The 17,727-nt window shown below is 29.0% G+C and overlaps 1 protein-coding gene across 2 annotated transcripts; it reads left to right on the top strand.

The window, feature by feature from the left end:
- The first annotated feature begins 2,350 nt into the window (after positions 1 to 2,350).
- On the top strand, positions 2,351 to 17,376 carry LOC129952974 (putative inorganic phosphate cotransporter). Of its 2 annotated transcripts, none has more exons than XM_056065974.1 (4): positions 2,351 to 3,146; positions 15,426 to 15,559; positions 15,713 to 16,801; positions 16,865 to 17,376. In XM_056065974.1, exons 1-4 carry the CDS (start codon positions 3,068 to 3,070, stop codon positions 17,042 to 17,044), a joined length of 1,482 nt encoding a protein of 493 aa, XP_055921949.1. In that variant the 5' UTR covers positions 2,351 to 3,067; the 3' UTR covers positions 17,045 to 17,376. The 2 variants fall into 2 exon arrangements, with proteins under 2 accessions (XP_055921949.1, XP_055921951.1); XM_056065976.1 differs by lacking the exon at positions 2,351 to 3,146 and adding an exon at positions 13,665 to 13,819.
- Positions 17,377 to 17,727: the final 351 nt, after the last annotated feature.

Below are 17,727 nucleotides of genomic sequence, written 5' to 3'. Positions count from 1 at the left end.
AAAATCATCCGAAAATAATAGACCATTTAGAGTAATTCATTTATAAAAATCAAAAACAACAATGGACCAAGATGGATCCCTTGTGGAACACCAGATGGTAGATATATTGTTTTTGTTGCGAGTTCAAAATGTTCACAACTGCTTTTCTCATAACCAAATAGCTTGAAATCCACTTGAGAAAAGTTAAAAGAAAACCGAATCTATTGAGTTTTTGAACAAGAAGTGGTATACAAATACTATTAAACGCTTTCCGAAAATCAGTATAAATTGCATCAACCTGAAAACCAGATTTCAAGGCATTTGACAAATGTTTAGTAAAAAGTGACAACTAGTTGTAGTAGTTCTACCACTCACGAATCCATGTTGACATGGAGACATAAATTCTTTAACATGAAAATAATTTTTTTTAACAATCAATTCAAAAAGCTTCGGTTAGCAGAAAGTTTGGTCATCGCACGATAATTCTCAATTTTATGTTATTGACCTGATTTAAAAATGGGATTTAGTGCTCCATCAGTGCTATTTCATGGCTTTGAACGATTCTAAACCTTATCGAACAAAAATTTCATTATTTGACAAAATTTCAACTGTCAAACCATAGACAACAACTATCGAAACTTCACATACTGCTTAAAAAAAAAACACCCTCTGCAGAGCTAAGAAAAAGCTAGTGAAAAACAACTGTAATAATTAACAAACAAAACTAAAACATAAACAGTCTTATTTAATAGAATTCGCTAAACAGATGAATAGTTATACAGTGAATAAGGATTTATGTAGGCTCTATGTAACGTTGCAAAAATTCCTATTTATAAAAAAATCTGCTATAAATTTTAGTTATACAATGCTTATATCAAAAAAAGTGCCAAAAGTACTATAAAATCTGCTAGTTGTCATAACAACTAAAATATAACAAAATAATTCCAATTATTTGTATGATATTCTCTTTCGAAAATCTATATTTTTTTTAGATTCTTCGTTTCTTCGGCTCACGAGCTAAACTCGAGAGGCATTATTGTTTTTATTTTAATTTCAAAAAGAGAGGAGAGAAATCAAAATGACATTTACGAAATAATAATAACAATAATTTCCTTATGTAGGCTCTATTCAACCTCAAAACGCGTTTAGCTTATTATGGGACTATGCAACCTTGTATAAGTTTTATAAATAGCATTTTTGCGTTTAGAGGCATTATAGAGATAACATAACTTTATGTAGGCTCTATACAGCGTTTTTAAATAAGACTGAAAATATATAAAATATTAAGTGAAATTATAACAGATAAAACATCTTTCCATACATTTTAAATCCAAAAACAAATAACTAGTATAACTAGATTCAAACCATAAATCTCGCACCTAACATTGATTATAGATCATGTGAATTATCTCCATGACAATATACTTTCGTATACAATGTAAAAATACTGTTCATGTTTCATATAACCATAATCATAGTTATTTAGAACAATCTGACGTCTCAGTTTGGTTAATAACTCGCTGTGAAGTATTGGTCTTGAACTATAACATGCTCCTTAAGTAGGTAAAATAAAAAAAGGCTTTGTTAACGTTGATTTTGTTCACATAATTTAGCTTACAAAAAAATTTATATTTATATCAAAAATGCTTTCTTGGACGTGGGAGCTCTAAGCAAAACAGCTTCATAAAATAATCAACCTAATGTTGTAGCAAAAAATAGAACAAAGCAATTAAGATTAAAACTCAAGGTTTTAAAAGAATCTTATTCATCTTGGCTTCAATGTTTAACCTCCTGAAGACATCTTAGAGGGAGAAAAACTCTAACTATGGTTTGCCCATTTGAAGATAAATATAAAAACTTTACAAAATAATTAAATGCAATTCTGACCAATGACAACACAAGGATGCAAACGTTAACAAGACACATGGTCCAAGAGGCTTTAGAGGAAGTTAGTAGAGTACAAAGCTACAAAGCTAGAATAAACGAAATTCGGTGATATATTTTTGTATTATCATTAAATAATTGGATCTTTAAGTTACATCTTATCAGCGCATTGCATAAAACAAATACTAATCACAGCTCCCTCAATACCTTAAGTCAATCCAGGTCATACCCAAGTTCGAAAAACTGTCACGCTGCCACTTTTTCATCATAGACACTTCCCTCTTCATATATAAAATTTATCATACCCGTATTAGAAGCCAATAATGTGCAGGTATTAACATTTTTTGAATTATTAGAATTATTGTTAAAATGAAGAGTCATACACTAAATGGCACTCAAAGCTTAAACTACTCACCAAAGTACTTATCTATTGAATAAATGCCCAGGGGATGTATCTAAATTGGCCAGAACGCCTTTTACAGTCCAATCGATTGGAAACGAGTTATAACTGCGTCAAACAAAATATATACATTTTTCTTTTTATATAAATATAAACAAAATAAAAATACAATCTTTCAATCTTTTTTTACATCACACAGAATATTTTTGTATTTTTATATTATTTTTTTTAACTTTATTTTGTTTTTTAATTTGAATTAACTTCGATTTATAAATAAAATAAAAAAGTTAATAATAATTATTATGTTTTATATACGTATTTGTTTTCGGTCGGATTTGACGCGTTCGTATTACCAACCTTAACAGTGGTCGCGTGTTTGCTGAAGCATACCAAAGCCTGAATGACGGTAACTTTAGTAGCCGTTGATCATTCGCCTTTTAACTCTGTTCAATTTAAGTTAAGCAAATGTGCAATAAGTCAGGCATTTAGACGTGTCCGTTTGTCGGTTATGGTTGGATGAAATTTGTTTCTATTGAAAATTCTTGTTAATATAAAATTAAAACAAACAAAAAATTAAATGATTTAATTATTCGTCAAATCATAGCAAATTAATAAATACAAAAACTGATATTTGCATAAAATTTGACAACATCAAAAGAAAAATAGTGATACTTGCTGGAATTCAAAGTGGACAAAGTTGTTTTGGTAGAGTCTTACGAAATCTCCAAAGTTGTGTTTTTTTATTTACTTTTTTAAGAAAGTGTTTTTTATTTTTGTTTGATACAATTTAAATTCATCGCAAACATGAAGAAACCTAATGTCAGTCATTTGATGGTAAAAGCTAAGGAAGCCGGAACTGTTCCAACTAATATACCAAGACCAAGTAGGTTTTAATAAGATATTTTGTCGCTCTTTTTTACAGGTTACCATTCCTTCTATTTTTTAAACGAAATAAATTTAATAAAACATAAAATTAATTTAAACATGTAAAGAAATTTGTCGGCCAATATTATATATTATTTTCAATTGTCAATAAATTTGGAAATGCGAAAGAATCTTATTTCAATGTGAACATTAGCAGACTTGTAGCACAAAATTGAAATGCACTGTATTTTCATTACTAAAAGTGACATAGGTTAAAGACTTTTTTTTAATTCGGTTTTTTTGTTATAAAATAAAATCTTAAATATTAGTAATAATATCCTTTCTAAACATTTTCTAAGGTTAATGATTCTTAAAAGAAAAATGTTTGTATGAAAGAATTTCGAAGATTTTTGTAAGCTTATTGTAAGTCTTTTTGCTTAAAGGAAACGTTGTAGTTTAAAATTTGTATATTTATGTATTTAAAAGAAAACATATATTTTTGACATACAATAAGATCTAAAAATTGGGAAATTAGAATAAAAATATTTTTGGAAAGACAAAAAATATGAAATGCAATGTTCAAAAAAATTTAGCACCATCTCAAAATCTTCATCCATTAAATTTTCGTTGTTTCAAGAATGCATCAAATCAAAAATAAACCCTAAAAAAACAGATAAATATGAAAGAATAAAGATTTAGAAATTCAGGCAAATAAAGAAAATATGGTAACCAATTAAAGTCAACTGCCTTCGAAGACTTTTTTAAATAAATTTAAATGATCTTATGTCAATTTCTTTGATAAGTAGTATAGTATAATAGTACTTAATTTTTTTTCGTTACAAAATACGGTTTGTGCTAGAATTCTTTTTATATTCATGTTAAGATATTTATATCAGTTTTTTTCTTTTTATTAAAATCAACCAAGTGATAGTAGTTCGGTGTTTATAGGATTAATTAACTTGGTAATTGCATTTATTTAGTTATTATAAAATACTGATGTGGGTTGGTGATATCAAATAAAGTATTTTATTACTTTCAATATTATACTTTTTTGTTGTTATTTTATTGAACTAGACCGACATGTAACCAGTTTTTGTTTGTTGCAAGTAAAATAAAAAGGTTATATGAAAATATTTCAAATTAATGAGGGTGACATTGTGCTAGAAATGGTAATTAAGTTTCAATACATTAACATCTATTAAGAGCAAGGAAATCAAAGTATTGTTTTCATTATTATCAGATTTATTTTATAATTGAATTAATTTTTGGAGATATTTTGTTTTGATTATAAGGTATAAAAAATGTTTTTTAAATATTTACTACTTCTAAAAATTACAATACCAATTACTATATAATTAAATTCTTTCAGCTGTTGCTTGCCATAATGAATTCAATGGTTTCGCGTCTCATTAAATAAGGTTATAAATATAAAATTTGCATTAGAACTCCCATTGACTATTGTAATTCTTGTCTATTAAGTTTATTCTAATCCACATACAAGTTTGAGTGCATACTCATATGCAACAAAGAACAATAATAATAATTTATTAGAAATTCTTTTACGTACATACATACGATTATAGTCGTATTTTATAAAATTATCAATTTTTATAAAATTAACAAATTGAAGGGCTGAACAAATAAAAATTACACGTGCATTAAGAAAAAGTGCCACACTCGCCAGCTGATAATTGTATTCAATAATAATAATAAAAACTATGTCAATATTATTTTATTGTTAATATTGTTGAACGGTACTTAATATTTTTGTGTTTTGCACTTGTTTTTTGAAGTTTAGGTACCGCTATTCACTTTTTGTAAAGTACCTTCTTTTAGAATTCGAACATTAGAAGTGTTTCGGTTTTACGTAATAAAAAGGATGTAAGATCTTCTTATTGCAAGAGTTTCTCATTAGTCTACCTTTTATTGATAAGATTAGAAAATCTATTAAAGAATAGACTGACGTTATGAGTACGCAAAAGTCCACTTAAATTATTAAGTATTGATTTTTTTCATGAATCATAATGGACGCAAAAGTCCACTTAAATTATTAAGTATTGATTTTTTTCATGAATCATAATGCACGTATGATATAATCCATTGCAAAATCTGTAGGTACCTACTTAATGTTAAAATTTTCGAATTCTGCGTTTTCCAACTTGTTATCTCAAATGTTTTTACATTTTTTTTTAAATTCAAAGCAGGGAACCACAGTAATTTTTGTTTAAAATAGCGTCACGCGATTATACAATGCAGATGTTTATATTTACGAATAAAAAAAAAACACTAAAGTCCCTCAAAAAAGGGACTAAATTCGAGCATTAAGAAAAATGTTTTCCAAAAAAATTATTAAGACTAATTATTTCTTAGTTGTTACGGAAAATTTCCGAAATTTAATGTTTATTGAAAAAAGAATACAAAATAAAATGCACTACTGGGTCGCACGAACTTGCACCCAAAAAGTCTGATTAAAACAATTTATTGTATTTTAGGATTTGAAAACGGACCTTAACTTTTCAAAATCTTTATTTAAATATCATTATAGCTGATTTTTTAATATTAATTTTGTGTATACAGATTTTTAACTTTCCATAGGAAGTTATTGAAATGGGTCTGTGGGTGAGTGTGTACGTACGCTCGTACGTCCATACGTCCGTACGTTTGCGAGGTTTTTTCGTCGATCATAGCTCAAGAACCAGGGGAGATATCGACTTCAAATAAAATTTGTTATACAGATAATAAGGCAGAATGATGAAGAAAGGGTTCTCAAGAAAATTGCGTTGGTTTTTTTTTTACCAAAGCAGTTTAAAAAAAAAGCAAACATTTTGGTTAACCATAAACATCTAACGAACCAATAACGCTTGAGACTTGAATTGAATCTTACTTGATATATTGTAACGTTATACCAAACCAATATATGTTTGGAAAGAAATCCAATTAACGTTTTTTTATAAATCAAACAAACTGACAAAAAACTTGTCACCTCGATAATTTTGCGAATACAAAATGATTTCATCTCCAAAACAATCTTATGCAACGAAAAATAAAGTTTTTAACATCTGATAAAATTTTATGAAAAATCTAGTTGACGGTTTTTTATATAAAAAAAAACCTAAGAAAAACATTACTCAAAGTTGGTAAAAATTAAATTTTGACTCAAATATATCTTCAACGACTTGAGATTTGAGATTATAGCTTCTTTTTAATTTTAACTTATAAGAAATATTGTTATTGACATTCTAAAAAATTTGGGAAAAATCGAATAGACAGTTTTTTTACAAAAAATAAAAACCTTAAAAAAAAACAACTTGATAAAAAATCGGTTGATTAGTTCCAGAAAAAACTTTAAAAAAAATAATAACTTTAAAAAAATAATGGGGGTGCCCTTCTCGAACAAAACCAAGATATTTTGTTCATACTAAAAAAACAAAATTAAGAAAAAAAATTAATCGAAACTTTAATAAAAACATCTATGGGTTTGTTTTTGAAAAAATTCGAATTTTCGATTTTTGATGAACAAACTTCTACGGGGACTATACTGTTATTTTTAGTCTAAAAAAAAAACCAGTAGAAAAGCCTAACTCGATTCGGCTCAAGGCTTTTATTTTCAAATATTAAAGTCAATCTACCAAATGCTTTCTGCTGTTAGACAGACGAACAAAATCGGAGGACCCATATCGTTATGTTTGATTAAAATCTCGAGCTTGAAATTTTTTACGTATGCAAAACTTGCCACATAGTTTCTACCCATATATATGTCGCCAGGTGACAAAATTTAGAGAACACCTTTTTATTAATTAAACATCTGTTCCTATTGTTTTTTTTTTCGCTTTACGTCACTATAAAAGCTGTTTATAATTTCAAATTTTTAACCATCAATCCGTGAATAATAAAATATATGCTTGTACAATACATAGTCATTGATGCATGTGCTAAAACAAGTAGGTTAAACTAAGTTGAATGGGAAAAGACTCTTGCAGCTTTCATTTCTTCTAGCTTAAGCATTTTTTGGATACATTTTGATTCAAAATAAAACAATGATGAAAGCAGCATATTTGACAATCTTTTCTTTAGATCATGTCATTTTAATAATATCAAAGTTTTTTGTTATGTTAAGCAATCTTAAAGCTTTTTCAAAATATTGATTGAATACATACTTACTTACTAAAGGTGGTGCTACAGTGCGGGGTGGACCTGGGCCTTAACCAACATGCGTCTCCAGCCAGCTCCGTCCCTATCTAGCTGTCTCTAGTTTCGCTCGCCAAGTTGGTTGAGGTCTTCACCCACCTGCGTGCGCCACCTGAGTCGCGGTCTTCTTCTACTGCGACGTCCCTCGAGATTGCATTCGAAGCATCCTAAAACAGTCTCATCTTCCTTTGACGGGGTCCAGGCCTCAGCGCAATAAATGAGAACCAGGATAATGAGTGTCTTATAGATGATGATTTTACATGCTCGATAAAAGACTTTACTACTCAATTGCCTTCTAAGTCCAAAGAAGTAGCGATTTGCAAGAGTTATTCTTCGTTTGATTTCAGCGCTGGTGTCGTTGCCTGTGTTTATAGCTGTGCCTAAGTAGACAAGTTCCTTAAATACCTTGAAGTTATAGCTGTCCATGGTGACGTTTTGTTCAATACGTCGTTGTTCAATGTCCTTTTTTGATGACAGCATATACTTGGTCTTGCCATCATTGACCACTAAACCCATCTTCTTCGCTTCCGTCGCAATGCTCAAAAACGCTCCACTGACATCACGCTTTGATCTTTCAATTATGTCAATATCATCTGCGTATCCGACTAATTGGATGGACCTTTTGAAGATAGTACCTCTAGTGTTGACGGTTGAGTTTTGTACAATTCTTTCCAGAACGATATTGAAGAAATCGCCTAAAAGTTCATCGCCTTGTCTAAAACCTTTTTTGACATCAAATGCATCGGTGAGATCTTTTCCGACCTTAATAGAGCAGCGTGCATTCTCCATCGTCATTCTGCACAAACGGATAAGCTTGAATGCCAAAACTAGACATTTCCATGTAGAGCTCATTCCTATTGCATGCATGGAAAGACAGTTCGTTAAAAAATAACAACTCAAAAAATGGTCCATTTAATTTCAAAGGCTACCGAATAATTTAAAGTAAATGCTGAGATTTTGTTATGTTAGTATAATGTAAAATGTCAAAAATATTTAAATTTTTGGAACCAGAGTCGGGTTCGTTGGTTCCTAGGTTCCGTTTTGTCCTTAAGTGACTTTAGTTATCTCTGATCTCAAATTCTAGCTCCCATTTTTAAATATTTATCTATCTTATGGATGTTTAAAGAATATCTCATAAATTTATCATTATTTTATAGAATCTCGTGCGATAGCCCTAAGTTAGTAAACAGTAAATACATAAGACCAAGTTATGTCTTTTGTTTTTGCGTCAAATTTTAAGGCAACGGACTCAAATTATTAACAATTTTACGAACGTACCTACCCAAATATTTAAGATGGTAGGTCAGTACCATTGACTATAGCTCTGCATTTACTGACGTCATTTCTTTTTGAAATTTAGTACGAAGAGAATTTTAAATTTTTTTGTCATTCAAAATTTTAATTTTGTTGTTTGTAATAATCAAAATAATCACGATGTTGTTAATATTTTTTAATTGCATTTGAACATTTCCATTGCTCGTAAAGATTTGTATTTCAATTTCGCTGATGGATGTTCAGTTCCAGTTCAGTTTTAAATCAACTAAATTTACACGTCTTTTGATGTTAGTTGATAAAATGAAATTTATTTATACATCAGGCATTTTACTGCAATGTAATTTATTGTGATCGCAATTAAAGTTGCTTTAATGCTTTATTTTTTGTTTGTTTTTTGCTTATAACTTATTTATTTATACGAGTATAGGACTGACAATCTGAACTTTACTCATATGCAATTAAATTTCCCACGTTAGAACAATAATCGCATTAATTAAGTTTTTGTTTTTATTCAAATTAGTCGAGTGAAGGTGGAATCCCAGAGTTATTGGGCTTGCGTGCTCATCTCGATAGCTTTGTTATTTGTCATACCGTCAGATAAAAGTTGACATCGTTTGATTGTTGAAATGCATGTTTTTAATATTTTCAATAATAACGAATTTCAATAATCAAGTTGCTTTCTTCCTAATGATCTGTTAATGATGGGAATGGGAAACAATAATTTGAATGTCAATTCTTCTGAATAAAAAGAAATGTAGAATTAAAATTGTCTTTGGTAGAAAAGAAGAAAATCATGATGCAGACAATTTTAAAGAATACACACTATAGGTTAAGTTTTTTAGTGCAGAAAGGAAGCCGAACAATTCTGTTAAGATATATTTGTTCAAAAATTGCAATTTGAAGATTAGAACTCATCAAAAAACAGGGTTATTTTCTTTAAAAACCAACTTTCAAAAAGAGGCCGGGATGCAATAACTGATAACTTTCCATCCCGTCTGTCGATATGTCTTGCTTAAAAGTTTGTAGGTTACGTGTTGGGTTAAAAAAGTTGTCAGTTGAATTATTAGAAATACTTTAGTATGAAAATCTAGTTTGTTGAATAGATTTTTAGTAGAAAACAAATGTTTACCAATTTAAGTTGCATTTCTTAATTTTTTAAAAATTGGATGAATGAAATTAATTTGAGAGATATCAAGAACCGAACATCTATTTTTACCGAATCGGCATACTATTTTTTATAGATTTTATTCTTTTTTATGAAAAAAACTGACTGTTGGATTTTTTATAAAAAAAGTATTTTTTCTTTAAAATAAAAAGAGTTTGAAGACAATATTTTAAATTTTGTTTGTATTGTTTTTTTTTCAAAAACCTATCAATTCGATTTTTCACAAAATTTTACTGAATGTTTGAAACAATATTTTTTAAAAAGATAAAATTAATTTTAAGCCAATATCTCAAAGTTTTAAAAAGATATTTGAGTCGAAAATCAATTTTTACCAACTTTTATTAATTTTCTTGTTAGGTTTTTATTTTTTTGTAAAAAGCTGTCAATTTGATTTGTCTCAAAATTTTATTGAATATTGACAACAATATGTTTTAAAACATAAAATTAGTTTCAAGCCAATATCTCAAAGTTTTGCAAAGATATTTGAGAGGAAATCCAATTTTTACCAACTTTGAGTAATGTTTTTTTTTTGGGTTTTTATTTTTTATAAAAAAACCGTCAAAAAACGTTGTTTTTCATTGCACAAAATTGTTTTGGAGATAAAATCGTGTTATATTCGTTCAATTTTCGAGGTGACACATTTTTTTAAGTTTTTGGCTTATAAAAAAACCGTTGATAGGATTTTTTTTTTCAAAAAATATACTTGTTTGGTATAACATTACAATATATTATATAAAATTTAATTCAAATCTCCAGTGTTATTGGTTCACGAGATATTTAGGGTTAACCAAAATGTTTAAATTTTTTTAAACTGCTATGGTAATGCAATTTCCTTCAGAGTCCTTTCTGCCTTATATTTGCATAACAAAATTTAGTTAAAGATGATATCCCTCCAGGTTCTTGAGCTATGGATGACGAAAAAACGTCTGGAACGTACGTTCTCACGCAAGCACAGACATCTTTCGACTTCAAGGACCTTGAAACGTCGAGAAATATCAAAATTTTCAATTTGACTAATCGGACCCATTACGATAACTTTCCATTTGAAGTTAATAATTTTTCGTAGCAACCCTAACTCCTTAACTATTGGCCCCCTTACACGGACCTGCTTAAATAAATAGATGACCAGCATTATTATAAGGGCCCTTCAGATTTAACATTAATAAGTTGAGTGATTTGTTGTCGCTTAAATAAGTATACTTGCAGTATTTTTTATTAAAAAAAAGTGCGGGTTAAGAGAGGTTAAAGGGTTGATATAATCCCAATTAAAGTACCAAAAAATATAGTTTATTTGAAAACAATAATAAAATAACATTTCACTTAAAAGGATATATAATTTGTATATATATTCTTATTACTAATTAATTTAAGCTGAACAAATAAACACTTGATCATAAAACAAACTTCACATTTTATGGTTGTCTTATCTTATTTATAGAGTTTTGTATATTGTTAAAAGTTTGCCGTTTTTTAGATTTTTCTTTTTTTTGTTTATAAATTTTATTGATGGTATTTATTTGATTGAATTGATGAGACTTGTTTTTGTTATTTCATTGCATTTTTTAAGGCATCGTATCTAAAGCCTTAAATATACTCTTCACGTAAAAGCTGGTGCACTATAAAAACATCGGGATTTTCAGTAATTTTTCAAAATGAACTCATATTAAAATTGTTTATGAAAAGAAGGTTTGATCAAAGCAATTTACTTCCTTATTTCAAAAAAAATACGTAAGGAGATATAAATTTAAATATTCCAACAGAAATAAATCTTTAAATATAATTTTATTCACAATTGATTGCAAATTCGACCGAAGTCCAACAAAAGACCAATGAACATGTTTTATTTTTGTTGTTCTTCAAGAAAGTTTTATAAGAAATTTCGCAATTAATCATATTATCGAAATCTTCACAATATTAAAGAGGCTGTCAACAATCTTAAGATTTCAATTATGGTTCAGGAAAGATAAGGCACTGAGTAATTAAAAAGTAAATCAAGGACTTTAATGATTTTGTCGCCAATTGATAATAACAATATGAAAGCACAACCAAAGAACACACCCCTCAATATTCACTTATTTATATGTTATCAATTCGATTAAGAATGGAAATTCTTTTTTGATATTCTCTGTTCGTTTAGTAGATGAGTTTTGTTTTTTTTTTTTTTTTCAGTGTACGCACTCTTAATTAGTATATAATATTAATAGAGAATCTGTATCATGGCATACAAATCTTAATACGTAGGAATCTGAAGCCTACCACTTTCAGTTGGCAGAATTTTAACCAAGAAATCCATAAATAAAGTGACTTTAATTTCGTGTTATTTATAATAACTGTAACAAAATAAATAGATTTTAAAATCTTTTATCTATTTGTATTGCAATTTTGAAATTTGTGTTCTATTTTTATTTTTTTTTGTTTTCATTGCGCTAAATCGTCATAATTAAAAGTGTTACGATTACAATAAAAATATGTTTATCTATAAAACTTTCTTAAGGTTGACTTTGGTTTAAGTGAGAATTAAGATAAGATATAATAAATTAAGATAAAAATTTCAAGCATCATCTTTGTTAAATTTTGTTTATAACTTTATAAAATGTATTGCAAAATATCAACCTTCGTGTATTTTGTCTTTAAAATTGTTTTAATTTTTATCTAACAAGAAAAATTTTGTTTTTATAAAACTTCAACACAAGTATAATAAGTATTTTCGGAATTAATTATATTTTTGTAACTACAACTAATATAACACGAAACAACGATAAAGGTTGAACATATTCAAAAGAAGTTAGACATTTTATTCTAATGAAGACTTCGCTGCATTTACAATATTTGAAGATAACACGAAACAACTTATTCTAAACTATTGTAAGATTCTAACTTTTACAAGCAAAATGTGTCGAACAAAAGATTTGCATTAGGTGATCAAAAACTCCCTTATTCTATCAGTTCAACTATAGCTCTAAATTAAAACTATTAATCTACTTTATTTAATTTAACATAACAACGTTGTTGATCTTATTAATTGACGTATCTGTAAATACTCAGAACAAAAGTTAATACCAAGCATTGTTGGTTCGATTTCATTTGATTTAATTTACAAAGTGTATATGCATTTCAACTTATAGCTACCAGCGGCTTTTCAAAGCTTCATCTCATTAGTCACGTCACGTGTTTTTACTTTCACAATCATGAGTTTTAAAGTTACAGTATTTTAAATGTTTGGCTTTTGAGCGTATCTTGAAAGATGTAGAGGGTTCAATTTCTCTAACCTTGAAATTTCTATGCACCCTTAAAATAATAGAATATTTTAAAATTACTTTGTTTCATAACGAATATTAGAGATTGAGAGCTAGGTGAACAAAAAATGTTTTCAATTAAGGATCGAAATTTCATCATAATTTATTTATTCTTGCAAAACGTGTACATTGACTTGTCCCTAGTCCCTAGAATTATTGCTATCTATATAAAAGGTCCACAACCCATTAAATCAAAAAAACGTATATATTGTATGTGGCATCTTCTGAGCAAATTTAACCTACCCCTTGGATTTCTGATCAATGATACGCTCTAGCTCTATACTATACATTTTAAGTTTGAAAAACCAAACTTAAAACACAAGTGTTCAAAACAAATCGTTATTAAATAAATATTAGATATTTATTGAAAAGTATGTATACATTCGGAATGATTGATATACACCTTTCACATATTATACATTTTTTTAGTAATTTTTTTTTAATTTAAAGCACCAATACATTTAAATAATTATGATATAAGAATTTTATTCATTAATTTCATTTAACATCAGTAGAAATGTAAATATTTGTTCCTTATTTTATTATCAACTATATACACTCAGAAGAGGGCAAGGTTTGACGGCAATGATGTGATAGCATTAAATTTCTTGATGCTACTTCACTTTTAATCATCAGTCCGTAATTACATCTTAAGGTGTCGAGACAAAAAGTTGGAAAAGTAGTGAAGGTCTCATCTTTGGTTTTGATATAAGAGCAAGCAAATTAACTAGTGAATTTTAAAAATGGTTAAGAATCGCAGATTCGAAGGTACAAATATTGATGGTTTATTATAGGAGTAAACATTTGTTGTTTTTTTTTAAATAAATTAATAAGATCAAATTATTCTTTGACAATATACAACAAGTACAATCGTTCTGGGAAATTATTTTCTACAAACATTGAAAACCGGAAATTGAAAAAATTATAGTTTTTTTTTTTGAAATTCTAATATCTCTTGAAAGGTGCTGTTTTTTATTCAGTTTAAAAAGGTGTGAAAAGACGTTGTTTTTTAAAATACATGAATAAGAAGAAATTAATCTTTAACAATATACCACAAGTACAATCGTTCTGGGAAATTATTTTCTACAAACATTGAAAACCGGAAATTGAAAAAATTATAGTTTTTTTTCTGAAATTCTAATATCTCTTGAAAGGTGCTGTTTCTTATTCAGTTTAAAAAGGTGTGAAAAGACGTTGGTTTTTAAAATACATGAATAAGAAGAAATTAATCTTTAACAATATACAACAAGTACAATCCTTCTGGGAAATTATTTTCTACAAACATTTAAAACCAGAAATTAAAAAAATTATAGTTTTTTTTTGAAATTCTAATATCTCTTGAAAGGTGCTGTTTTTTATTCAGTTTAAAAAGGTGTGAAAAGACGAAGTTAAACGTTTAACAAATATTTGAATGTCACACTGAAAACTAGAAGTCAGTCTAAGAAATTTGAATTTTTTTATTTGTTTAGTTGTTTAAAAAATAATCCAAAATAAAAATTGGTGGGAATCCTCATAAACAAGTGCGGAAAACTTTCAATATTATATAACTTTGTGTATTTTTGGGTGTTGGTCTATATACACACTGTGATGATATTCAATGTGGATTTTGAGGCAGAGCATTTATTTGTGATCTACCAGACGGACCTATTCACCCCCCTCAAACGATTTTAATTAAACTTTGTATAGTGTTCAACAATTTTTTTTGATAGGCGTTATTTTGTTACATATTCTTTTTAACAAAAAAGAGAAGAGTGTTTGAATTATCCTCGAAAATAGCTCTTAAAGTTACTATAAATTATCGCTTTATTTCAATGTTATGAGTGAAAAGAAAAATGAGTTCGAACGTTTTAGTTAAAATTTGTTAGATGAAATGTTTATCAATATACCTTTATTATTTGCTTAGTGTATTTTAAGGAAATGCTTGAAAATAAAGCTGTTTTAATTTTACCGGCTTCAACTCAATTTATTTGACTGTCGTACTCTTTTAAGCAATCAATAAATACTTAATCAACTTATTACTTTCCATTCAATGGAAATGTTATACAACATCCGCAAACAATCATTACAAAAAAAAAGTCTTAGTCCTTATGTTTACAATTCAGCTTCAAAATCAAATAAGTTAATGAGTTGCTATTGTTTAAAACAAATAAACTAATAAAGTGTAAAATTCTAAACTAACATTCAGTAACGTATTTTCTTTATGTATAATACACAACGATTAACACCTAAAGTTAGACTTCCAAAATTGTAATTCAAGTTTTGTTGCATATTTTTCGAGCTGAAAGAGTAAAATAATAAAAGTGTTTGCTTAAATTCAATTACTTATTGTTTTTATTCGATTTCTTAACTTATGACTTTGTTTCTTCTTTTTCAGAACAAATATTTGGAATACGACATGTACAATGTGCCCTTATATTCTTTGCCCTAGCTGTTGCATATGCACTTCGAGTGAATATGTCAGTTGCCATTGTGGCTATGACTGATAAATCAACAAATACGAAATTCGACGTAAGTATTAATCGCATTCTTTTGGATATCGAAGTTCTCCTTCTAAGACTAACTTTTCTAACTATCTAAGAACATACAAGAAGACTTAGGATCTGGCTTTAGTATCTTTGAAGAGAAAAATTCTAACTTTGTAAAATGGTTTTCTTTTTTCAGGAATACGATTGGACAGAATCAACCAAATCACTTATCCTTAGTAGCTTCTTTTGGGGCTACGTTGTGACGCAAGTTCCAGCCGGCCAGCTGGCTCAAAGATATGGAGCCAAACTTGTTGTGTTCTGGGGCGTTCTTATTTGCTCCATTCTTGCCATCCTAACCCCCATCTGTGCAAAAATTGGCGGATCACCACTTGTTTGTACGTTGCGAGTTATCCAGGGTCTTTGTCAAGGAACAGTTTTTCCTTCATCGCATAATCTCCTCTCCAAATGGGCTCCATTTGCGGAGCGTGGTAAACTCGGAACAATCAGCTATTCGGGAGTACAATTTGGAACTGCACTTATGCTCTGCATTAGCGGCGAACTCGCTTCATCTGCATTTGGTTGGCCTAGTATATTCTATATATCAGGAGCAGCAGGTTGTGTTTGGGCGGTTTTATGGTTTTTCTTCGCATCCAGCTGCCCCGCCGAAAATCGCTTTATTTCTGAAGAAGAAAAGTTGTACATTGAAATGATTCCCACCGATGAGGATCCAGGTGCAGGGAAGAATGAACTTAAGCCAAAACTGCCAACTCCATGGTTGGACATTCTGACCTCTGTGCCCTTCTATGTGGTTTTGTGTGCGCATTGTGCCAACAACTGGGGCTTCTGGACTTTGTTAACGGAAATCCCCACTTATATGAAGAACATTTTGGGAATGGACATTAAATCGAATGCTTTGTTGTCGTCACTGCCTTACTGGGCAATGTTTCTGCTGTGTTTCGTGTTCCTTATCATTTCGGAGATTTTAAGCAGAAACAAATGTATGGGTCTGGCATTTAGTAGAAAATTGTTTAACACCCTTGGGCACTGGATTCCAGCAATTGGGCTCATTGGGATGGGCTATATGGATGGTGATAACGTGCTTCTGGCGATAATCTTCTTGACATTGACAGTTGGAATGAATGCATCTTGTTATTTGGGATTCCAAATGAATCACATTGACCTGTCGTCGAACTTTGCTGGCACTCTCATGGGTTTGACAAATTGTGCAGCGAATATTATGAGTATCATCGCTCCACTAATGGTTGGATTCATTGTTACAGATGAGGTAAGATACAAAACGATATTTTTTAATTTATATTGAGTTTTTATTTTATTTTATTTTTTTCAGAAAAATCCTGACCAATGGAGGATTGTATTCTTTATTGCAGCGGCGTTCTTTTTCGTTGGAAACTTGCTATTTATTTTATTTGGAAAATTCACAACACAATCTTGGAACGAGCCTAAGACTGTTACGATCAAAAATGTAACGAATGGTCAGAATGTAGTTCTTATGGAGTCACAAAATTAATACTGCCAAAAGTTTCAATTGGGTTTGAGTCTAAATGGCAAAAATCAATTTCAAAATAAATCCGTGATCTAGTCATTTAAGTATTTATCTTTAAGCAAAACAATAGTAGTTTCAAAATTTAATAAGGGTTTTTGAAAAATCCTTTTTATGTTCCTTATTTCTATAGATTAACTACTTTTGTATATTAGTTGTTGTTAATGTAATCATAAGAAGTTGTAGCACGTTAAAAATGTTAAGATAAATAAGCTGTAAGATTGTTATTACCTTTGTATAAATCTGAAAATTATTTTTATTTAATTTTGGGAATAAAAATGTACCATGTTTTAAAATTATATGACATAATCTCTTATTCATGCAAATATTTTTTTATTTAAAATTAATTTGAAGAACATAATCTTCACCCAAACCTGTTGCATTCTAAATTCCGAAAGAACTGGCCTTCTAGATATTTTCCGACTTCAACTTTTGTTGGGCCAAAGGCCCAATGTACGCTTTAGGAAAGGAAGAGGATTTGAAAAGAGGTTTTGCTTCAGTTTATTTTGGTTTTGAATATTTCAATGACAACTAAAGACGTAAGGTATGCAACCGACTATTCTCCGGTCACAGTGTTAGTTGCCATAATCCAATTTCAATGAAATTTTGTCTATACATTCGGTAGATCTGAGAACAGGTTTGTATCTATT

Source organism: Eupeodes corollae, chromosome 3, assembly GCF_945859685.1.
Source record: "Eupeodes corollae chromosome 3, idEupCoro1.1, whole genome shotgun sequence".
NCBI lineage: Eukaryota > Metazoa > Arthropoda > Insecta > Diptera > Syrphidae > Eupeodes > Eupeodes corollae.
This window is presented reverse-complemented; position numbering and strand designations above follow the sequence as displayed.

What these genes read in the sequence shown, in the direction of transcription:
- LOC129952974 (XM_056065974.1), top strand. Translation starts at nt 3,068, where the DNA reads ATGAAGAAACCTAATGTCAGTCATTTGATGGTAAAAGCTAAGGAAGCC. An exon ending in CAACAAATACGAAATTCGAC is followed by an intron (nt 15,560 to 15,712) that starts GTAAGTATTAAT and finishes TTCTTTTTTCAG; the next exon opens with GAATACGATTGGACAGAATC. An exon ending in GATTCATTGTTACAGATGAG is followed by an intron (nt 16,802 to 16,864) that starts GTAAGATACAAA and finishes TATTTTTTTCAG; the next exon opens with AAAAATCCTGACCAATGGAG.